Below are 24154 nucleotides of genomic sequence, written 5' to 3'. Positions count from 1 at the left end.
CCCATCTAAAATGATGTGTTGAAATGTCACCAAGGACCTGCGCTCAGGATTAACTGAACATACATACATAAAGTCTTTTCAGTCTTCCTTTAAAAAAAAAAAAAAAAGACCACATTGCAACTCAAGATGGGTGAATTGTGAACAGAATAGAATTAAGCAGAATGTTTTTGTGAACTTTATTCAAGCTTAATTTCTCTGAATTCATACAACTCATACAACCTCTTAAATACATATGTACACATATACACAGATAGCAGTCACATATACCTTCATATCAACAATGGCGTATGAAAATAGAGAAAGACAAAGGGCAAAGTGCCGTGTAGAATGCATCGAGATTGAAACATACAGTAGATTCTGTTGATTCAAAACATCAAACATTTGCAGTGTTTACCATACAGACATACAGGGGGCACAATTACAAATTTATAGCAAACGCAATACAGGCCTAAAGATATTTTTTCCGTCTTGACTGGCAGAATTTGTGCAAGAGCTCTATGATAAATTGATCTTTGTGATGATTTTCAGGTTCTTTGAGTAGAAGTTACTTATGAATACATAATTCATAAATTACTGGCCTTTGATTTCACATCTTGATTCAGTCATCTATGATAGTACAATACAATGCAAGAGTAAAATCTTTAAAAATGAAAATAAAAAATGAATTAGTGCAGACCAAGAAAATTAAAATGAGCTCCATATACAATGACAAAACACAATTCATGGAAAACATGATTTAATGTACAATACATACACTGTTATTTTAATGAAAAATGAGGTAAAAGTTATAATATCTGTACAAATCTTTATCATACAGCAAATCATCTAAAATATACAGCTGTTTGGGATTAATACATACAATGAGAGGGATGGGACATTTTCACAGTTGTTTTGATAGCAAGAAACCAGGCATGATTCCAAAAATCTTTATCCATATTACATAACGCTCCATTCAGGTTTTCTTCTACAATGTCGACGAGTAAGAAAAGTGGGCCATTCCTGAAAATAGGACATTCCAAAGAGTTTTGATTTTCTCAGGTTTAATACCAGTAAAACCAAGCGGAAGTGCAATGCTTAAAGCTTCCAGTTTAGTGGATTTTTTGCTCTTGTAACCAAAGCCCATTGAAACACAGTGGCCACAGAAGCCTGTACAAGCTGATTTTCACATGCTTGGGCTCCTATGTGCCCTGCTTTCAATTAAAACTATGACGTACTTAATATTCTCAGGGCAGAGGGTGTATTCTCTTAAAACGAAATGTATCAGGCCATTATGCCATCATTTACTCAAATAAAATCATATTTGGGAAAAAAAGAGCAAGCCCGGCTTCTTCTATCTCTCTTCTGCAACACCAGTAGGAGTAGGTGAGAGGTGAGCATGAAGCCGTACATTAAACAGATATGGTTTAAAGTTGTGGTTCTAAGTACAGTACATGAAGGAGCTGTCTCAGCAGAAAGTGCAATGTGTAGGAGCTGCCACAAGGCTGGGCTGTAGAGGCAGGTCGGAGCCAGAGTGAAGCCTCATGGTTTGATGTCCGAAAAGCTGGTGTAGGTTTCACTGCAGCTGGAAGAAGTGCTCAAGTTGCCTGACCCGCTGCCTTCTAATAAACATAATACACAACCATTAGTTTCAATGAAATATATGGCAGTTTCTATCGAGCATACAGTCTAACCTGAGAAGCGAAAACATCTGTCAGTAGTGCACTGCTTACATTCTTATACATTTTTTCCAAACCCAATACTGAAAGTTTTCTCCCCAAACTACTCACAGACCTGCCCCCCTCCCCCATCACACACTGATACCAAGCTGGGAAGGTGAATGCTAGCAAGTTCTTCCTCTGAGACATCTTTCCCTCAACTGCTGCTACAGCAAAGTCTTTAGCTCAACATGCATGGAAGAGTTTGCCTGGATTAAACTATGTGGAGGACCTCACTCGCTGCTCAATAATAAAACTATTAACAGGCAGACTTCCACTGGCTCTGAGGTAAGCTAAACTTCATCTGAGTTACTATAGCTGCTAAAAATCTTTCTAAAAAGTAAAATGATGTCTAACAATCAAGTTACAGAACAATGTTGAGAGCAGATATGTAACTAGTTAGCTTTTCTTAAATTAGCTGCTGACAAAATCAGTCAGATTAAACAGAATTGTACAGCATCTGTCACTAAAACATTCTATGTAGAGAGAAACAATAATGAGGTTGAGATTTAAGTTCACATTTCCAGAATCCACTTTTTATTTAAACTGTCCTACATTCATATTTTGCCATTTATTTGTTTTATTTTAGTTATTTTTGTATAATAAAATGTTTTTATTGTTGCTATTGAGCTTTTTGGTGCAATGGATGCAACCAGGTAGCCTGAACTTAAGGCAGCAGTTATTAAAAAGAGGTGGCACTTGTCTGAATTTTGCTAATGGTCAATTCTGTAATGTTAGCTAACAGATGCCTGCATCACTACCATAACCGAGGGACAGAGGGGTGGGGGGTCATCCAGAGTGAGAGAGGCCAATTTATACTCTTTGAGAGCATTCATCTGAGGCTAGATTTGTTGCAGAACTGGCATTTTTGGCTGTTATCATTCCAATATTGACATTAGGTATTAGATTGGTGTCAGCTCTGGTTGTATTGTATTCACTGTTGGGCTTTGAGACTAGTTTTGCTCTGTTGTGTATATACTGTATTGTCATTTTTAATGTTGTACTGGTCTGTCTTGGTCAGTTGCGTGTGGTCCAGGAAGACTTTGGCTATGTCTTATATACTGCACTAAAGCCCTGGAGTTGCTACTACTTGGCAGCCACCATACTGAAATCAAGCCATAGTTTTCCATACCAAATTTTAGTCATATATCAAAAGTATATTTGTGTACAAAGGCAAAGCTACACAGCCTATGTTAAGCTTTCATTAAGTCGGGTATTTAAAATTCCAGATTACTTGTTTACCTGAGCTGGTGAGAGATTGTGAGGACTTTGACTCTCCAATTAGAGTGAGTAGATTAGCAGCAGGCATCCAGCCCTCCTTACTGTTCTTCAGGTTACGCACAAACCTGAAACAATTAACACACACACGCACACACACACACACACGCGCACACACGCACACGAATAGAGACATTAACAACATAACATTACATAACACAAATAATACAGCTGTGTGAGAAGCATCAAAGAATCTAACAGCGATGACTTAAAATGACTTCATTATTTAGAGTATGAACAAATCAATTTGCACAGCCTTATAACATAATTACTGATTTCTATATTAACAATTTCAATCTACCACAATCACATTTTGTTAAATGCATATCCCCCCAATCATACTAGCATTACAAGTAAAGAATGAAAGCTAGCAGCCACCAGTCAGAAATGAGCCAATGAGATCATGCTACATGGCGTTTTCTAGATTTTATTCATTGTTAGCCATATTTTATTTATCAAATTATTTTATTATTTTAACCAGGAGTTAACAATTCCAGCCCTGTTGACCCCATGCTCTGCATTATGTTTCCTCTACTCTGTACACCATATCCATTCTTTGAGGAGCTTGTTAATTAGCTAATAAGCTGTCAAACAGGTGGGAAAAGTGTAGGGTCATCAGGACGGGGAGTGTAAAAATGCCTTTAACCTTCCTAGGTACCCCCCCATGGTGTATATGCATTGAAACTTCTCTTCCTGCATTTTGTTTAATTAGTTAGTGAGCAGAGAAATTCTGTAGAAAGTGCTAAATCTAAATATTCAATGCCATATTTGTTTTTGTAAGAAGAAGAGGAGGTATTTTAATATGATTAGAGAAAAATCTAAACTATAAATAAAACAAAACAAATGAATCAATTTAAATAACTATGTAATGGAATTAGTAACACCGGTTAATTAATAACAGTTAATAATTAATTATGGATTAAACGATTAAATGACTGTAATGATTATTGTTTACCACTGTCCGTCACTGCCCTCTCGGACAAGCTGCACCATGTCTCCACTCTTCACTGAGAGGTCCTGAGCTCCTCCTTTATCGTAATCAGCCACCACCACGTACCTGCCTGGAGACTGCGCGCGCACACGCACACACACACACACACACACACACACACACACACACACAAACACAAACACACACACACACACACACACACCCCAGGTCAATGTCTAAAACCAATATACTAAGACAATTTATATTATATATAGATTACATATATTTATATAACTTATATAACTTTCATTGTGTCAGAACAAAACCTCATATTTCCAAAATGGTAACTTTATAGGAGAAGGAAAAAACATACTAAAAACATGATTTACTTTTACTGTCAGTCAATGGAACCTCAAAGGAACCAATGGACTTTTTCCAAGTCAATTTGGGCCGTTTCTTTTGGTCCATTTATCATGAAATTTACACACAATGTAAAGGACAACAGGCATTTTCAAATTATGTCAAAAACTGAAAAACGACAAAAATGGAGATGTTCTGTTTTGTTCTGAGAGCAGTGATACATTAATATCACAATAGGAAATTTTTTATATTTCATGCATTTACACAACAGTTAGTTCCAACCCCACAATCTAACTGATTGTCTCATTTTTCATATCATAATAAGTGATATTTAAATCTTTTTATATTCTTAAGTTCAGTTTTATGTGTGATCCTTGTGAGGCCTTTTCATAGCAAGTTAGCTTTTACTTATGAAAAAGCAGATGCAATTTTCACAGATGCAAGAGTCCACATCAAGTCCAATACACCTTTGTTATTAAAAAAACACTGTTAACACAGATAAATGGGTCCATCACATATTAACAGCGGCACTTTTCTTTGAGCCAGTGTGACACAAAGACGCGGACACTGGTTAACAGCCCATTCTGCTAAAATTTTCTTGACACTCTACAGGAGGCACTGTGTGTGTGTGCATGGTAGAGCTCGAGAATCACCTTCAGCTTGAAGCTCTGAACACTAAAAAGAATGAACAACCCATATGCAACAATGTACTTTTATTCTGGTCTGTGAAACTTAAAAAGGCTTTAAGGCTATGTCGGCCCCTCTGGTGCAAACAAAAACTGTCCTAGATGTACTAAATATAACTGTACCACACCCGTGGTTTTAATAAGTAAAATAGTGATATTTATTTATAATTGCGGTCCAATTTATAATTTTACAATTTACAACTGATGACATGGCAGTTAACCCCTGGTGACCCACCAGTTTCTTGCCCTCGTCCTCAGGGTCAGAGTTCAAAGGGTCCTCGGCGCTGGAGTAGCCGTCGTTCTCCTCTGAGGCATCCATAGAGAGAGAGGCCTTATTGAACCCTGTAGAAAGAAACGGAGTGAGAGATGATTAACATATCACATGGGTGAAAGAGGCCCTCTGTATTTCAGTTATTGTGAGACAACCAGAGAAAGAGTGCTTTTTGGAGGGATGGAGGGATGATGGTGAAAGAAAAAAGAAGAGGAAGAATCAAAGAGAGATGTTCTGTTTCAATCACTACACTGCTTCATCATGACCCAGCTGACGAGAGGAACAGAAACAAACTACACACACTTGAACCCAACAACACTTGAATTCAATGAATCCCTTTGTACTCGCACAAAAAATGTCCCCAGGTTTTATTTCGGGTTGTACTTTTGTTGAAGAGTAAAGCACTGTCCTTTTAAAAAGCATGCTGTGTGATTTATAAACATTCATGCTTATAGCCAACCCCATAATGTGGAATATATGATAAAAGCATGTTTTAGTGACATTTTTGTGTCAAGGAAAAGGGTCCTGGACTGAAGAAAGTAGTACAAAAATCCTAATTTTTTACCTTTAGGCATTCCAGCTATCGCCTAATGATAACAAAAGCATGTTGTAATTTTATAGCAATAATTTCTCACTTGCAGCTTGTTGAAACAAGCACAGAATTTCTGTTGTAAGTGCAGATTTTAAACTTTCAATCAACATCAAATTTGTCTTTCTTAGTAAAAGAGGAGATATTTTATTATGATTTGATTTTGATGGAAAGTTATATTGTGCGTACAATCTTATTCTGCAGAAAAAATGTTTGTCATATTTTTGTTAGTTGTTCACACGAAAACAGTGAAATAGACATGCAGAGTTGAACCTGTTGATACAGAATGTGAATCAAATGTAATTCCTGATGTAACTATTTCATGTTTATGTAACTACTTTTGAATCATATAGCAAAACGGCAGTAAATCTGACTAACAGATTCACCTCCAAAGTTCAGTTTTAGAAGTTGGTTGAAATTTCTGCTCTTACAAATAAAAGTGCAATTACAACTTAAGGATCATCAGTCCATAAAACCTTACTCCACATCTCAGATGTCCAGTTTTAGGTTTCTAGCACAACTGCGCTTCTTTTTTGTCTATTTTATTTTCTCTGTAAATGCTTACTGAAAGCTACACATCCTTTCAGACCCATGTTGTTGATGGGTCTGCTCACAGTGGAAGGATGGAGGAAGGGAAGGATTTTTTTTTCCAGATCTGAAGTAAGAGTGGAGCTTGATTTTCTCCTCTCTCTCAGAGATGAAAGCTTTAAGTGCTGTTTATCCGATGGTGACAGTGTTGCTGGTGTACCAGGTCTTGCACGGTTGTTATGAGTCCCAATTTCTCTATGACTTTTAATTTTTTTGAACTCCAATTTTGGAAACTCATGTTTTTTCTACTTGTTTTCCTCTGTTCTTGGTTAAGCAATAAGGAATATTTTTATATGTAATCTTCTCAGAAGTGTCTCCAAAAATTAATAACTTGTACTTTTGCACAGTACTGTACAACAAGCACACTAACTTTCATACAATGTTTGCCATGATAGCGCATTTGGTGAAACCTTTTGAAGACAAGAACATGTGGTCCACATCTTCATACCACCCACGCGTAGCAGTGAGCTATCTCCTTCAGGCTGTGAAGTCAAAACAAGTCACGCCCTGCTGAAGGCTGTTCGCTGCTACATGGGGGGTGGTGCTCAGTAGACCAATGAACATGAGGGGCCTCAAGTTATTAGTTTCAACCACATACAAGAGAAGACTTTCTTCTTACGCCTCAGAGATGAGCTTCTCTTATAACACATTACTTGAAATTATTCCTATACATTCGTTGATTACAGCATGTAGGGGGATCTTTGCTATGTGGCCTATCCAACAGTTGTTTTGGTAGCAGATTGGTGACACCAGAAAGCAAGATCAGAACCAGAAACCACCCAACTGCAAACCCATAACAGGCAAACACATGCAGATATTGTCAGAGCGTGTCTCAATGTGGTGCTGCTAGTGCTCCTCAATACACCTTCTTCTCTGTGAAGTCAGGCATGCATGATTTCAAGATTTTTCTATTTTAGGTATAACACAGACACAGTTGGGCCGATTTCCCGGATAGAGATTATGATCTGAAGCTGGTTAAAAAAAAAAGAATATTTAATGTGGAATAACCACAAAGGCTGCCATTTAGTCCATAAAGAAACATTTAACCCAAAAATGCTAACATTGCTAATAATGGATGAAGGATGAAAGAAACAGTGAGGAAGCAGATGTTTGTTTGAGCAAAAATGCTAAAAATAGAAAATCAAAAACAAGACAACTTGTTGAAAATCACAGCACTGAAAACAATGTAATGTGGTTAGCGACAATGCTAACCAGTCCCCTGTAGTTTTCAGTCACCATTAGCCACATTAGCATTTTTGGGTAAAGTGCTCCTGAAATCTGGTAAACCGCTCCGTTGTGTCTTAGTGATTGTGATTTTTTTATTAATTTTTTTTTGTGCGATGTAGCAGTGAGAAGGTCAAAGTCCACCCAACACCAGGCAACTGCCTTTACCTCTCCGCTTAGCCTGTAAGAGACTAGAAGTGCTCAGCCATTTGACTCTGCTGAGGGTGATGTGGGGACCTGTGTCTGAGGGAAAGGCAACCAATCAGAGCTTCCCACTGACAATTCCCAAATACCCACCGTTGGCATCATTTTATTGCTGTCTCCTGTCAGTTTAAATTCAGCTGAATTTATTCAGCAAGCTTTTGTGATCACGTTACAGGCCACAGTATTAGATGAACTTGTAGAAAAGTTCACCGATCGATTCTGTCAGTGTCTGTAAGCAGGTTTCCTAACAATGAACAGCAGAGTTTTTAAAGGGTCCATATCCTACATACCCCTGCATCTTATTGTTTTCCTTGAAGATCACTTATGATATACAGTACTGTGCAAAATGCAGAAAGTGTGCTTTTCTTTGTGAAAGTCACAATTCAGCATTAGAATAAATGTAAATCTACACTGGTGCTGTAAAAATTACTAAGAATTTATTGTTTTTTTTAAAAAAGTAATTTTCTCATCTATTTCATGTGGTATAACCACATTAACAATGTCTGGTTTCAGATTTCTCATCAGTGACTCTAAACCATCACCGGCACCCTTCATTTAACATAAAGAAGCACTGATTAGTCATACCAGGTGTTGGATGGTAACTACATTTAATAACTTCCTTGAGGAGAGGTTTGGAAATAGTTCAACAAACACACTGATGCACATAAAATCACTACTTATTCTATTAATGTCATATGTACTTATGCTAATATTAGTGTTTTTCTGGGACAATAAACGCGTACCGCCCAATTAAATACCCTTTTAACTTTTCTCAGGTGACTAAGACTTTTGCACAGCGCTGTATGAGTGCATTCATAATTAATTACATGACCACTTTCTCACTTCTCTTTATCTTTTACAGTCTAAGCAGTCAGCGTCGAAATACTCAGTGTGACATATTATAATGTGAATGGGCGGGGCTGAACCGCTGTGGATGGGAAAGGCAGATATATGTAAATACATTGGTTTTTGTGACCTCAGAAGAACAACTGTTTGCAGCTTTTTTCAATATATAGATTTCAAGAACAGAAGAGTAAAGGTTATGTTTTAAAACATTAACAATGTTTATATACCACATCAAACTTTTGTCAAGAAAGTGAAAAAAAAAATGTTATGGGCCCTTTAAAAGAATCGGCTGATGGGAAAATCCATGAATAAGTGATAATGGGACAAACAATATGGAAAAAAAATCTGAATATCCAATGACAAAAATAACACAGTACACACGTGCACTGTATGCACACAAAATAGACAAGTTAAAATCAAATGTTTAGAAATAAACTTTTGTCTGAAGGTGAACAATCAATGATGGGCACTGAGGGATGGGCTAATGTGACTTAAAGGGCCAGTGTACCTCTGAAGCCAAATGGTGTGGGATCACTCTTAATCTCATGCCGTTTGGTTTTGTGGTCAGGACTAGTGGGAGATCCTGGCAGCCAGGCGAAAAGAGACAGAGGTCGAGAGAGAAAGGGAAAGAAAGGGGAAAAAAAGAGGAAATATAGACAGGAAAGACAGGCAAAACAAAATGAGAGGATTATCTGTAGAAGATTCTGAAGTAACCAATCAACTTCCAATATCTATGCCCGCCATAAAAAGTGCATTTGTTTTTATATTAAAGGGACACTTTGGCCAGATTACGGACCCCACTTCTGATGATGTACGTCGAAGGTGGGTTGAAAACAACAACTGGTTTGGGGTGGATTTCTAGGGGTAGGCTGATTAAAATGCATTTTGTAACATTAGCTATGTAGCTTCCTTCTGCATTTGCCAGCTAGCGAGAAAAAACAAAGAAAACAAACAAAAAACGCCCACACATTTCAAACAGCCTGCCCCAAAAACATCTACCTGAAAGCAATTTTAGTTGTTCAAAAACTCACCTTCAAGGTCATCAGAGTCTAATTTCCATATATCTTGACTAATGTAAGATAATCTAAGCTATGCTAATTTAATTCTACATCAGAGCTAGATCTGTCACTGCAGTGTACCTGGAGGACAGAGTGTGACCATGGGTAGTGTAAGGCTTTTGCCACCAGGGGGCGATAACAGCTCTGCACCAGGAATCAAGTCAAAACATCGCTTTAGTGTCATTTTCAGTATCATATAAAACCGATATCACTATGTGACTTGTTCGTTATATAGTATGATATTGTTAAGTATATTTATATGATTATGATTTTTATGATTTTATTATATTTATCAAATTAAGTATATATTAAGCCTAATACACTCTTAAAATAAAGGAGTGATGCCACTGAAGAACCACTATTGATTTGATTGATGGTTCATTAATGAACTGCTTTTGTTAGTGAGGTGTTTGGGCGTAGAGAACCTGTTTAACCCCTTAACAAGCCAGTTTTATTATACACTTCTATAACCTAAGAACAGCTCCATTAGTTTGCCTTGAAGTCCCTGTACTTACTGAGTAATAAGCCTTTATGTGAAATAAACCTGGACCGTTAAGGGGTTAAAGTCCAAATTATATAAAGTTCTATACCAGTTAAAGGTTTTTCCTAGACCAGTGCATCCACTTAGGAAGCTTTGTTTTTATGACTGTAGCAGGACTGGTTAGTATTGTCATATAGTCCTGCTGTAATTGGTGATTGGTGGTTTACGTGTGCAGAAACTCAGGAAGCCCTGTCGTACCTTTCTGACTCTTGAGGTTGCTGAAGCCCTGCAGTGTAAAACGCTTTTTAGCCACTGCTGCCCTGTCTGTGGAAGGACTGATTACTGCCTCATCTACAGAGCATGAAGAGAAATGGATAGAGAAACCAAGAGGGAAAAGAGCCATAGAGCAAGAGAGAGCAAAAGAGTAGCAATTGAAGATGGGAGAGAAAATAAGAAAGGAAGAGATGCAGAGAAGATAAGAGACAAGAGAAGTCCAAGGGTGTGAAAACAAGGGATTAGTAACTGCAGAGGAACTAAAGCAAGAAGAAAGAGAATCATACAGCAGAAAGGAGGCACTGAACGTAAGCATTTAGGAACATATTACAGACCCTGATTTGGCATTTTGGGGAGCATAAAGAGACCACAGATTTGTATCTTCACAATATATGGCCCAAGTCCTACTTTAAGATAGAAACATAATTGGTTTATTGTATTTAAAATACTCCACCTAAAATAGTAAGAGGAAACTGCAATGGCTAAGGAGGAAGTTTAATATACCATCAAAATGCTAACTGAACCCATAGATGTACATACCTAGATGCTGCATTGGGTCCAGTCAGGCACGTCAACGGTGCCACCATTTTAGGCCGGTCAACATTGCTGCTGGACTGTATTCAGTACCATTACTGAGTGACAGTTTAAGTAAGATACTGTCAAAAATTATACTATTTCAAGAATACTGCACTCAGAGAGTGGGATAGGATTATATAATGGAGGGAACACAGTGACCCACACTCATGTTTGTGTGATGCGTATTATTTGTGTGATGTTTATGTGTAGACATGGCCGTGTGTTGGTGATGCACAGAGAACCTGTTGATGTGATTGTTTTTCCTCTGGTTTTATATTAAGCTTATTTCATTTAATAGTCTATTCAGGGGATCTTAACTTGATGTAGTAGTTATTTATTTACAATGATGGTTATTGCTTTGTAGCTAGGTAAGTTCTAGCATTCCTTAATCCGTGTAGATATTCATAATAGATAGATGTTAGCACCTTACACGAAGCTGAAGTTAGCTTCTTATTTGTCAGCTTCTTGTTCGAATTTCCACCTTAAATGGTGCATCAGCCAGCGTTGTGTTCAAATTTTCCTGTTCCACCTTAAATCGTGCAGCTTCAGGCACCAGAAAGTGACTGCTGCACCATTTAAGGTGGAACAAGAAAATTGAACAACAAGCTGGCGAACAGGAAGTCAACTTTAGCTTCGTCCTGTGTTTTGGGGGTTTATTTTATTTTTATGAGTATTAGGATGAGAAGTGATTCACACATTGATGGATCTGCTGATGTGTGTGAGATTATGTTTCTGCTCGCACTAAACTCGTTTTTTAACGTCAGGTTCAGACTGAATACTTTTCTGCTGATCCAGACGGCTAATTAGCACGATCAGTTAGAAATAAAGAAATAAAGAAATAAAAGTTACTGAGAGCAGTCCGTGCAGCATAGATTAATTTATGTCTGTGGGTTATAACAAAACAAATTTGGTGAAAATCAGTTGAGTAAAAAGGAAGTTGTGGCCGATTTAATCATGAGGCTCATCACCTCTCAACACAAGTGAATTTGTTCACAAGCAGATCTTGACCGCACCAACATGGCAGACGTGCAGACGTACCACCTCAGATAGAGATCAACAGGCAATGCGACATCTAGGTATGTATATCTATGACTGAACCTCACTAGCTTTTGCTTCTTGTTAGCAATGCCAACTCTTCTCACCAATGAAATCTTTAAAATGTTTTTTTTTTCTATATTTTCTACATAACTATATTTTTAAAACAATAGTTTCTATACTAATAATAAAGAAATATTTTACCTACAAAATAATAATAGCAAATTCTTGATGGCTAAAAGGGAACAAGTCAGTATAACTGCATTTAGCAGGACAACAGAGTGCTAAATGAACCCTATTAGCTTTATTACTTCATAGTTCCTCCTGGATCAGCTGACTCACCTTTAATTTTGTCGGTGTTTTTCGATAAAGGTGCTAACCCAGAGTCGGTGACGGTCTCCATTTTCTTCTCATCCCCTTTTTTCACTGTCTTCTGATTGGTCTTAAAGGGGCTGAGGCTAATCACGGCATTGGGCAGCGGAGAAACCTGCTCGGACGTCTTCTGCTGACTTGCCTCTGTAGTTCACAATAACACAGCAGCAGTATTTGTTAATACATTTCTAACCATTTATGACATTTAAAGCCAGAAGAGATGCTGTGTTCTGGCATGTAGTTACATTTCTCTTCATGGTTTTAGATTCATCTTGACTTGACAAAATCTAAACAGCTTTCTATTTAATATGTTGATATATGAAAATATGCTTATTTGTATTAAAAACATTTTCAAAAGAAAGCTGTTCCGCTTGATGGGCAGTGTTTATGGTCTTTATACAGTTTGACATGTTAATGAGGGAGATGTGTAAGAAGATCAGCACATCTGGCTGAGCAGAGAGAAAAAAAAAATCATTCTGACGATCCACTTTCTTTGTACCAAAACTAGGGCCTGTCTACCAGATGTGTTTGTGTAAATAGCATGATCCCTCTCTCTCTCTCTCTGTATCTCACTCTCTCTCGCTCTCTCTCTCACCCCTGCAGGCTTTTAACTGGCCAGTCAGAACTTTCCGGATCTCATTCACCCACGCCGTCTTGATCTCCGTTGTGGGCGCCTGAACATGAAAACAGGAAACATCAGTGCGCATTAGTGTTACAGACACATTTATTTCTTTATTTCTGTTATTTCTTTTATGTCAGTTACAAAACAGCTTTATCTTCAGTTCAGACCGTGAGAACTCACCTGCACAATGTAGACCTCTTCTCGAGAGTTGCACCAAATCTCAAATTTCTTGTTGTCTCCCTTGGCGTTCTCCGTGATTCCTACAGCACTCATCTGTTGGAAACAAGAGGAGTGCTGTTAGGGTGCTGTGACAGCAGAATCCTTTTCTTTCGTTGACTGAGAGAGAGTAACTTAAATACTTGCCAAAGAGAAAAAGCCCTATTTTACACTAGTACAAAGTGAATGTTTAAAGGAATACTTTGTCAAAATATCAAATTTATACAATTTTCCCACAATTACACAACTTTCCCCCCCAAATGTAGACTTGCTTCAGACGTGTTTGGTGTCTGAGGTTTGCTTTATTTTTTACTATAGATCAGGGTGTTGGGAGTGTGAGCTGAAACAGGGTTGGTTATTACTATTTTTCCTCGATGATGTAAAAGCAGAAGACATTTTAGAGGCAGGCAAAAAAATAAAGTCACTACACTTCAATTAAAAATTATGGGAAAATAAAAAATTTGTATTTAAATATGTACATGATGAAGTGCTTAGCATGACCAGGGATATGAGGTAACAAGGTAAAAAAAGGTCCATTTTGATTTCAGGTTGACTATAAGCACATGTTTGAAGCTTTTACAAGACATACATTTTGTATTTGAACTAAGCCACGAAACTTAGAGTTTTAGAGTTTAAAGCCATGAAATTATTCAGGCATTTTAAGTTAAAGGTCCCATTTAATGAAAACTGTAATGTCCTCACTGTTTGGAAATAAAAGTTTGAAGTATATAAGCATTGTTAAAAGGTCACAATGTACCATTCATAACCCAGTCTATACATTTTATATACGGAAACTAAGCTGTTTTTGTGATGCCACAAAAACCAGTGTGTTTACATATATCCACCTATTCAGCCCCGCCCACTCACACTTAAGTTATGAGGAATGTTTCAGGCTGGACTGCTTTCTGAACAGGCACAATATGGGACAGCTAATCAGAACAGAGGTTATTTACATATAGTAGTCTTAAAGGCACAGTAACACGTTACTAAGAGATAAAGTGAGGTTGGAAAATAGCCTTGTAGAAATGAATTATGACTGGTTTTGGTCAATAAAATCATACACATTATAAGTGAACCTCAGGGAAAAGGTCATACACCTTTAAGTCATACACTGTGGCAGTGTTTAAACGAAGCAATCTGCCATCCTGTGAGTGTTTTAGTAGAGAGTCTTACACTGAGTGAGTGTTTGAAGCTGTAGGACGGTGCTTTCTCATAACCTTCGCCGTTCTCTTCACGTTTCTTACAGAAGAGCAGTGCTTTCTCGTGCAGGAACAGGTGCCGCTGCATTGGTTTGAAGCGCGCCAGGTCCTTGACCTTGGCATGACCTTTCTTATGCTCTGTCCACACGCTGAACGAACCCTGCATCAGCAGCCTGCCCAGCTCACTCAGGTTGCCCTGGGGACAACAAGTCAGAAGTATTAGAGATTTTCATAGTGACTGACCTGTTAACTACAGAAGTGATAAACTGCTGTTGACATAAGAAAACATCTCTTACTTTTCTTTATTAAAAAAGGTATCTGCCCTTAACATTGCATAAACATTTCATGAAGAATATACTAACAGAACATTTAAAAAGAAAACTTTTCATGTATTTTAATGTAATATAAAGTTATTGTTTCTGAGCTGAAACTTCAGGACTTTTAATTTGGATAAATTTTGTACGTTTTTGCAGCATCTTCAGATTGTTGAAAATATATTGTTAATGGACTTGATCTTTCTTTGTGTAGGAATAGAAATGATGCTCCTGGGCCAGTGTACCTCATATCCAGTGATGGCAATGAGGTGCATGGAGTCGTTGACAGCTTTGAGGATGCCAAGGATGGAGGAGAGCGCCTCCTGCAGGTCCTCTGAGCCCTCGCAGCCTTTACTGTACTTTAATAATTCCTGAAACACATACATACATATATATTACAAATATATAATTACCTAGAACACCACTCAAATGTTTGTCGTTAAAGTTCAAAAGTTTGTATTAAAAAAAAAAAACATTAAAAAACATTTTTGATAATAAAAGTCAATTTTGTTTCAGAAAGCTTTCAAATAATTAGTGGGAAGATACAAAGAAGAAATAAAGAAAGTTGTATCCACAATGATGAACAGAACTGGAGATGATTCAGATGATTCTAAAATGACTGAGAGCTGTACAGTGTTGGGAATAAAGTTATAATAAATCAATTTCCATAAATGTCACATATTTTAAAAATAGTGATCACATTTTGAAATGCAAAATAACTGTAAATACAGAAGATAATTACAGTATACTATTTATATTTTAATAACTTTTTTTTTGGTCCCAGAAAAAAATTTAAATATTTCAAAAACTACCTTTTGGTGTCCAGTTTATAATATCTGAATCTTCTTGTACAAATTACTATTGTTGTAAAAAGAAGAACTACTAATATGACAAGTTATTCCAAGAACGTGCACAGTAGCGTATATATAATAGTAATATGTCCCAAATGTATTACATAGATGTAAGTATCCTACATGTAATTTGTCCCATATGTTTCGCATATAAGCGAATATCTATATGTAAAATATGTATTATATATTTAAGTGTGTATATGTAATAGTATGTCCCATATCTATTATATATATGTAATTACTTACATGCTAGTTTGAGAACTCCTGATGAAATGACAGGTTTTGTGAAAATAAGACATTTATAAGTTAACATATCCTGTACAGAGAGAACATTTCTTCACATTTCAGTGCACAATTTCTATTTATTTGCTGAATTTAACAGATTGTGGAAAAAATGAAACCTATGTTTTTCCAGAACGTTAAACAAATAATTAGTGATTTGTGCACTAAAATATGCAGAATTGTGTTCTCTGTAGAGCATGTGTTGACTTATTTTCACTTAGACAACCAACAGAACCTGTCATTTGACCAACAGTGCTCAAACTAGCATACGACTGTAGGTTAGCCTTATTTTTCTGTTTTCTCTCGTTTTGCTGAAAAAAGTCTGGATATTGTTGTCCTGAAAAGGTACTAAATCAAGCAGACGCAGTATTAGGCTGAGTGGCGAGTGAGCTGTGGGTTTGTACTTTGAGGAGGAGCTGGTATTTGGTGATGCGCTGCACAGGTTTCAGCAGGTATGAGTCCAAGCCCAGTTTATGCTCCAGTTTCTTCTGGCACTCCTATAGCACAAATACAAACACACATACACACCTTACCACAGTTTCTCAATAAACACCTGGACACACAATGACTACACTCCTCCAGGAATTCTCCCCACACAACAGCTTAATTATTGCCAGAAGTGAATTATACATTATTCACTTATCCTTTATTAAACACCCTCTCACACCTATATTTATATGTAATGGCTTATCAATCACAGCTTATCAGTCCCACAATTATAGTGCATCATTGCTTCCCAGAACCCTTGTACTAATAAACTTGGTATTTTCCGTGCTCACACCCATTTTAAGGGCATGAAGGGCATGTTAATTAGCTGTAAAGTTGAGCGAGATGTATGCAGTGGGGTGGTACTCTAATCTGTATTGGGAAAGTACATAGTAAACTGTATTATGTAACGTAGTACAAAGTACACTGTGGTATATAAGATTAGACTCTCATGATGGCATACAGTACCATTCAATCTCTATTCCCTATATATATATATAATTACAAATTACATGTGTGGTGCACTGACTAAGCAAAAGGAAGGGCCTACGAGGACTACCTGAAAGAAGGCACAGTCAGAGCACTGTCGCCATAGTGACTCGGAGCGTGGCTTATTTTGACAGTACTTCTCATAAATTTGAAGGTCTGTCATCTGAGGGAAGAAAAAGCACATAACAAAAAAAACAAAGAAAGAAAGAAAGACAGTGTCAGTCTGCATAAGCTCAACTGCCAAACCTTTTCTGTTCCCCACCCATCAAAGCACATTCTTACAGTTCAGTTACATGTGCACACATGCTAAACTCAACTCACCCTTTCTAAGAAGCATCGGCCCACCAGCTCGGGGCAATCTGTGTAGGCCTCAAGCTCCCGGAGGAAAGTTCTGAAATAGACACAAGCAACAGCATTAGTCAAAGAATGGCAACTAAACTCTTAAAAGCTGGGTCCAAATTTATGAAGGCTATCAAAGTAGGAGCGCTGATGTAATGTTGGTGTCTGAAGTTTGCTTCTTTAGTTTTGCACTGTAGCTATGAGGCCAATGTAGCTAATAATTAATAGTAGTTACAAACCACCAATTAGCACTGTACTCACTGCATGCCAAAATCATCAGTTGCTTTACATTTGCTGCAGTAAATGACATAAATGGACATAGCAGGTCACATGGCACACAAAGACAGTACTAACCTTGAAGCCTGAATTTTGTCTGTACTTTTGTCCATTTTTTATAGATAACAATGTGTCATACAGTGTCAGAAGCCACATAAGCAGGTCTATTTGTTTACTTGTTATCTACTTTAGCCTCATAGCTCCAGTACAAATCTAAAGAAGCAAACTTCAGACACCCAAGATGTCTTGGATGATTGACTACATTCGAGTCAAGGAGAAAAACTCCAGAACCTGCTGCTGTTTAAGACACTTAGCACCTCTGGTTAGGCAAGGCTACACTCACTTGTTGTGGAACTGGTAGATCTCAGCCATGTTGCCGAACAGAACGTCCTTCTTGTTGTGGAGAGTGATGGGGATGAGATGAGCCATGCTGGGATTATCCATCTCATCTGCGTAGCCCTGGAACAAACATATGTTAATTTCAACAAGTGCTAGCAAACATCTTGACGAGCTAAGAAGTAACAGACTTGCAGAATACAATAATATAGGAGTCCGTTACAGCAACTACACTACTGCTCAAACTAATCACCTGTCAGATTGGTTTATTTGTTACTTTCTATACAATAACAACTGTAGATTCAATGTAGATTTGAATATTATTCACTAGAAAACAGTATTTGGAACAACAAGATGTAATAAAACATAATACTAATTTTTGTCAGAAATATTCTGCCTCACTACTGAAATATGAGGCATTCTAGATGTTAACCTATTGAAACTTCATTATTGATGTTAGAAAGTTTCTTAATTATTTTAGTATCACCTACAGATCTGTTCATCATTCTGGACACTTCTTTTGAAGTTATACTTTTATCTGCAGCCAAAGTGGATTTACAGTGCTAAAAACACTGATCTCAAACTGTGTACAACAGAAGTATACATTATCATTTTAAATAGCCTTGGTCTATACATATTATAACTGATATGCAAGATAAAAATATAAAAATCCATCCTAGATCAAAACTGCAACTCTGGAAAGTTACTATTTGTGTATAATTTGTGTTTTAGCCTATTTGTGTGTAACAGCACCCAACCCAACATGACAAAGTTTTGTCCGAACCAGACCGAACCTCATCAACTTTTGAGTCCAAAACTGACCCGAGTACAACTAAATTCTGTCTAAACCTGACCCAAACCGGCCCATCATCAGTCAAAATGCAGAATGAAACGTTTTATTTCTAATCAGTGCACTGGTTAAACTGGCATGTTGCAACAATAATAGCCACAAACGCATCATGGAAAAAATATATATATATGTAAGTTGGGTTTTAGTCTGGATGAACTTTTCGTAACGCAGTGTACTGACAGAGCGATGTTCTGATATATCGCTGCTGATGGAACAAAACCATGTCCTTTTATAGTTTTTGACACAAATTTCTAATCCTAAATTTCTTTACAGAGAATGTATTACTTACTATCGCTGCACTTGTGTCTCCTTGTTTTTCCCCCACATTATTTAAAAATTCCAGCTGCCATTTGAAGACAGCGAAATTTTCATGATGAAACAGTCCAAAATGACTGTGAATAAGATCTGATCACATTAAGCTAAAGGTACACTAAACACTAAAAGGTAATGTTTTTTACTTCTTCTGTAAGGTAACTTTTTTGGAGATATGAGGTTTTTGTTCTGACAGTAACAATATGTTTAATGTTATTAGGTATTAAATATTATTATAACTTAACATTTAATAAAAAAAGAGCATTACTAAATATAGATGATTCACTGTTTTATGCCCTGCGCATCCACTTTCTCACAAGAGGTGGGCTGTGAAAACCCAAATGTGAAATCTGAACCTAACACATGCCTGACACATATTTAGGACATGATGTCTGAATCTGTCCAAAGACATTGGGTTCAGACAAATATTTAAGGAGCTAATTACAGCTAATGTGGTTATCCGCTCTTACCTGTAGTACACACAGCAGCTCCTCCACGTAGGCTCTTTCTGTCTCCAACAACTCATTCATTACATGCCTATAGACACACAAAACACATACATGACTGAGTACAAGTTCAGAAATGCTATAGTCACACCGATAGTCACTGCTCATTGTACATGTACATCACAGTAATCTTAACTCTGTTAAGTAGGTCATGATGCCACTTGCTTTTGAACTGACCTTCTAAGGACAGCAAGATTCTCCTCCTCTTCTGACAGAGACGGCGGCCTGCTGCCATTCTGAATGAGCGTGTCTCCCTAGTAACACACACAAACACTATATTAGCCCCACAGACACATCATACACGTTTCTTAACGTCTGTTGTTCAGCTGGTATACAACAAGACTGCTGGGATTAACCAATTAACCAATTATTAACCAATATGCTTACTTTTTTGCTGTTGATGTCAGGTGATGAATCCTTCTCCCTGTGGGCTATTGAAAGAGGGGAAAAAGTCAATAAAATGGAGCATCTGGATCATAAGGCCAACATCTGATGTACCAGTAGTGTTTTATGTTAATACAATCAATGGTGATACTACTGGCAAGGAATACATGGTAACATTTTCTATGAAGCCTGCATTTAAAAATACATGCTTTTTGCCATACCGCCAAGCCGAATATCAGCTTCTAACCACATTCTAATAATATAAATTTTCCAAATGGATATATATATATTTAAATATATTGCTTTACTCTGCTTAATAAAAAGATAATTTGTAAAAAAGCATGTCACATTCGTTTACCCTTGGCTTTCGTTTGATAACTGTCATAGATTGCATAATTCCAGTTTAGACTTTTTTTTCTGTCATTGATTTGCTTTCATGGTGTGTTTCACTGTGTCTTGCTGCATGGAAAAATAGACTTGAAACCTATATTCCAGACACAGTGCCACATCTGAGACACACAGCCACACTGCTTGGACAGCCTGTGTGAATACTCTGACCTGATAACATGAAAAGCAATACGCTTCACATCCTATGCATCCCTCATGCAGTTTTAGAGCACACCACTAGATGGCAGCAGTGAAGATAAAGTGAGAGTCAGTCTTCCTCACTGGGTATGGGAAGCTCAGCCTGACTCATGTGAGCGAGAGTGTGAGAGCTGCTTGTACACAGTGACTTTGAAGGGACACAGGGAACACTGCATTGCAGTTATGGCTGCTTGCTCAATAGATGTCATTACAAGGCAGGCCTTCTATTCAGTTCCCAGCAGGGTTCCTATCAATCATGTTTCTGTTCATCTGCTTTGGTTTTAATGACTGCAATTCCTGTTCACCCATTTCACACTGCACATTTTAGCAAACGAAACAAATTTATCTCAAAATCCAACTCCATGTTTGAAGGATTTTAGCTGAACGGACTCTAATACTTATAAAAAGAACGAACCCTGAAATAACAGTGTGTAAATGGAGTCATATGTTTCTCAAACAGGAAGGAAAGGGGGAAGAAAAAGACACAGGAAGAAAGAAAATGGAAGGAAAGAAGAAAGGAAGGAAAAAAGGATAGAGGCAAAAAGGAAGGAATGGAATGGGATGAAATGGACAAACCAAGGAAAAAGGGGGAGGGAAAAAGGGAAAAAAGGAGAAGGAAAAAAGAAAAAAGGAATGAAAAAAGAAGCAAGGAATCTCTGTAATTGAGAGATTTAGCTGAACTGACATTAACCCTGGTAGAACAAACCCTGAAATAACAGTGTATAAATAGATTCATACCAGGAGATGAGAGGGGAGATTTGATGATGGCCTCGGGCCGGGGGGCAACCGGTTGGACTGGCCGCGTCTGCTTGGCTGCAAGCTTCTTCAGACTGATCCTCCTCTTCTCAAACATCTCCTGCATAGAGAGTTGCTTCTGGAAGACCCGCTCCACCTGCTCCTGTAGCACACAAACACCACGACAAGCGTGCTCATGTAAACTGTATCATTGTTTTTTGATTATGATTCTGTAAAAACAAGTCAGTGCACTGCAAATCAATAATTTCACTGTTCAATTCCATTCAGGTATTTCAATGAAATGTGAAATTTGCACTGCAGAATCTCAGATGTCAAGTTTAGACTGTTGAATTTGAGGTGTGGAATTTGCACTGTGGAGTTTAGGCTGTGAAATATGGACTGCTGAATTTGAACTGCTTACTCTGAAGTCTGACGTCAGTACAGACTCATACTCCCTCCAGATGCCATTCAAGTCAGTTAGCTTGTGCTGATTGGCTGTATCCAGGTAGCGCTCGATCTCCTGCAGCGCTGCCTCAGCCCCGTCCTGAGACTGACACTTGTCAACAGGCTGAGATGCTAGAAGGTAAATTCCATCTTCACACCATTTAGTGGCCTAAGAAGAGAGGGAAAGAATGAAAGATCAAAAAAGGGAAGAAGGAATGAAGGCAGGAAAAATGGAAAGGAAGAATACAACAATAATGGCAAATCTTTACTAATGAAATGGTCCATTTGTAACAGAAATGGTTTAAATTACTTAATAAAAACAATCTTGTTACATTAATAGACATTAAAAGTAATTTTTTTCTGTAAATTTGCCTTTTCGGAGAAGGTATGTCTGTAGCGGTATGTAGTTATAAGAGCGAGGAACTGAAATGTGGCCCACTTACGGACCATATTCCAGAATACAGAATGCAGGTGTACCTTCTCCAGGCTGGAGTGGAGCTCCATGGCTTTAAGCAGGTGGGCTTTTTTGGCTTTCAGGACAGTTCCCACCTCCTCACACACAGCTCGGAGCTCTGAGCATTTAGGCAGGATGGAGTCCACAGCGTAGTGAGAGCTTTCAATCAGAATGTCCCCGTCAGAGGCTAGTGTCAGCGCACGGTCCAGCACCTCCTGCACACACATGTACACGCACATACAGACAGACAGAGACACACACACACACACACACACACACACACACAAACACATTACATATTAATAATTGTAAATACTGAATTTAACATATTGGAAAAAATAAATAAAACATGGAGGGCTGTGAAAATGTTATGCCACATTTTATATGAATAATGAACTGAAACCGTGCACTAAAATGTGCATGAAAATGTTACATAGATTTTACTGGCAAAACACACTGCTGAGAAAATAGTTTTAAACAATTTGCTCAGAAGCCTTTGTGTGTGTATGTATTTTTATATATATATATATATATATATATATATATATATATATATATATATCTATATATATGAAATACATATATGTATAGCCTATATGAGACTTTATAATCGTTTTTGGTTACTGACGGGACACCGCTTGCTTTAAACAATAGCAGCAGACAAAAACAGCAGAGACCTTATGAATAGTCTGCTGCTGAATCAGCTGCTGGATACTGTCAGGCTGATTAATAGCTAATGGCATCAGGCACTTCCTTACGGACTACAGAGGACGAGAAGTACAGCAGAGTATCTCTCTCTCACACACACGCACAAACACATGACCTGCAGTCAATACTGTCACTGTGATAGATGAGCTGCTGTGTTTAAGGTCTGTTGCTCTACTGCAGTGTTTTGAATGTACAGTCTGAGAGTGTAATGAGGTGGCATTCTGCAGTAGATAACAGAAACACACACCTTCATTCAGCAGCGTGTGTTAGTGACAGAGTGAGGAATGAGGGATTATTGTGTGAGTGTGTATAGTATGTAAACACTGATCATATGATGCATAAGGTCCATACACTTCTATAAAATATATATATATATCTATATATATATCGTATATATCTATATATATATCGTATATATCTATATATATATATATATATAATAGTTTGTGGTACATATATATATATATATATATATATATACCAAAAATGATTATGTGTGTGATTATATGTGTGTATTTATATATACATATACACACACACACACACCACACACTTCACTGACCGGCCGCAAATAGAGGTTTGAAAATAAATCACTTCTTATTGTAATGTTATTTATATTTCCAACATTAGTGTTCTTCTGAGAAAATGAACACTTGCGGCCCAATTCAATAATGTAAATGTAAATCAAATGTAAAGGTAATTATCTACATAACTATGTATTAATTATGTAATGATATAGTTACAGTTAAATAATGGTAATGGAACATGTAGCAAAACAATAACAGTAAGTGGGCTTCTAGGGGTTAAATAAGTTTATGGTTTTGAGGTAAACTGTATGGACGCACATTACAGGAAATTCCTTTATTCATACTTACACATGTTCTCTCTTCGTGATTGGTCAGCTCTTTCAGGATGTGCTCGCCGTGGGCAGGGCTTATGCCAACCTCAGAGAAACCAGACAGCTTATCAGCTACCTGATCCAACTGAGCTCGCACCTAAAACACATACACACATTATGACACCATGCTGAACTTCTCCCTTCAAGCTCTCAGATAAACTGTGAAAACTGGACTGAAGGGGTTTCTGTACCTCCCTGAAGTTGTGTTCAAAATGTCGGAGCTGCAGACACTGTTCCAGCTTAGTCTGATGCCTCTCCCAGAAATCATCAAACGCCGTTTCTGTTTCATCTAACTGACCCAGCAGCCTGGAGAGAGAGACAGAAGGAGAAAGAACAGAGAGAGCGTGTGAATCAATCAATGAATGAACTCTGAAATACACACAAACACAACAGAGAATGTGA

The 24154-nt window shown here is 37.5% G+C and overlaps 1 protein-coding gene across 10 annotated transcripts in view; it reads right to left on the bottom strand.

The window, feature by feature from the left end:
* Nucleotides 1-162: 162 nt before the first annotated feature.
* The window catches only part of mcf2la (mcf.2 cell line derived transforming sequence-like a), a 114806-nt gene continuing 90814 nt past the window's right edge, over nucleotides 163-24154 (bottom strand). For 6 of the 10 annotated variants that reach the window (XM_036563372.1, XM_036563375.1, XM_036563373.1 and 3 more), the window contains 23 exons: nucleotides 23944-24058; nucleotides 23730-23849; nucleotides 22170-22361; nucleotides 21670-21861; nucleotides 21252-21411; nucleotides 19932-19975; nucleotides 19722-19798; nucleotides 19509-19575; nucleotides 17884-17999; nucleotides 17247-17316; nucleotides 16996-17088; nucleotides 16355-16447; nucleotides 15063-15188; nucleotides 14478-14699; nucleotides 13269-13361; nucleotides 13062-13140; nucleotides 12437-12610; nucleotides 10469-10561; nucleotides 9180-9254; nucleotides 5185-5291; nucleotides 3928-4040; nucleotides 2937-3040; nucleotides 163-1598 (listed from right to left, as the gene is read on the bottom strand). In XM_036563372.1, the coding sequence (XP_036419265.1) occupies nucleotides 1519-1598; nucleotides 2937-3040; nucleotides 3928-4040; nucleotides 5185-5291; nucleotides 9180-9254; nucleotides 10469-10561; nucleotides 12437-12610; nucleotides 13062-13140; nucleotides 13269-13361; nucleotides 14478-14699; nucleotides 15063-15188; nucleotides 16355-16447; nucleotides 16996-17088; nucleotides 17247-17316; nucleotides 17884-17999; nucleotides 19509-19575; nucleotides 19722-19798; nucleotides 19932-19975; nucleotides 21252-21411; nucleotides 21670-21861; nucleotides 22170-22361; nucleotides 23730-23849; nucleotides 23944-24058 (2605 nt within the window). In that variant the 3' untranslated portion in view covers nucleotides 163-1518. Of the gene's footprint in view, nucleotides 1599-2936; nucleotides 3041-3923; nucleotides 4041-5184; nucleotides 5292-7789; nucleotides 7865-9179; nucleotides 9255-10468; nucleotides 10562-12436; nucleotides 12611-13061; nucleotides 13141-13268; nucleotides 13362-14477; nucleotides 14700-15062; nucleotides 15189-16354; nucleotides 16448-16995; nucleotides 17089-17246; nucleotides 17317-17883; nucleotides 18000-19508; nucleotides 19576-19721; nucleotides 19799-19931; nucleotides 19976-21251; nucleotides 21412-21669; nucleotides 21862-22169; nucleotides 22362-23729; nucleotides 23850-23943; nucleotides 24059-24154 lie in introns of those variants that run through there. The other 4 variants (XM_036563380.1, XM_036563374.1, XM_036563377.1 and 1 more) reach the window with 4 other exon arrangements.

The sequence above is a fragment of the Colossoma macropomum genome, unplaced genomic scaffold, assembly GCF_904425465.1.
Source record: "Colossoma macropomum unplaced genomic scaffold, Colossoma_macropomum, whole genome shotgun sequence".
Taxonomy (NCBI): domain Eukaryota; kingdom Metazoa; phylum Chordata; class Actinopteri; order Characiformes; family Serrasalmidae; genus Colossoma; species Colossoma macropomum.
Note: the sequence above shows the minus strand (reverse complement) of the source record. Positions and strands in the feature narration are given on the sequence as shown.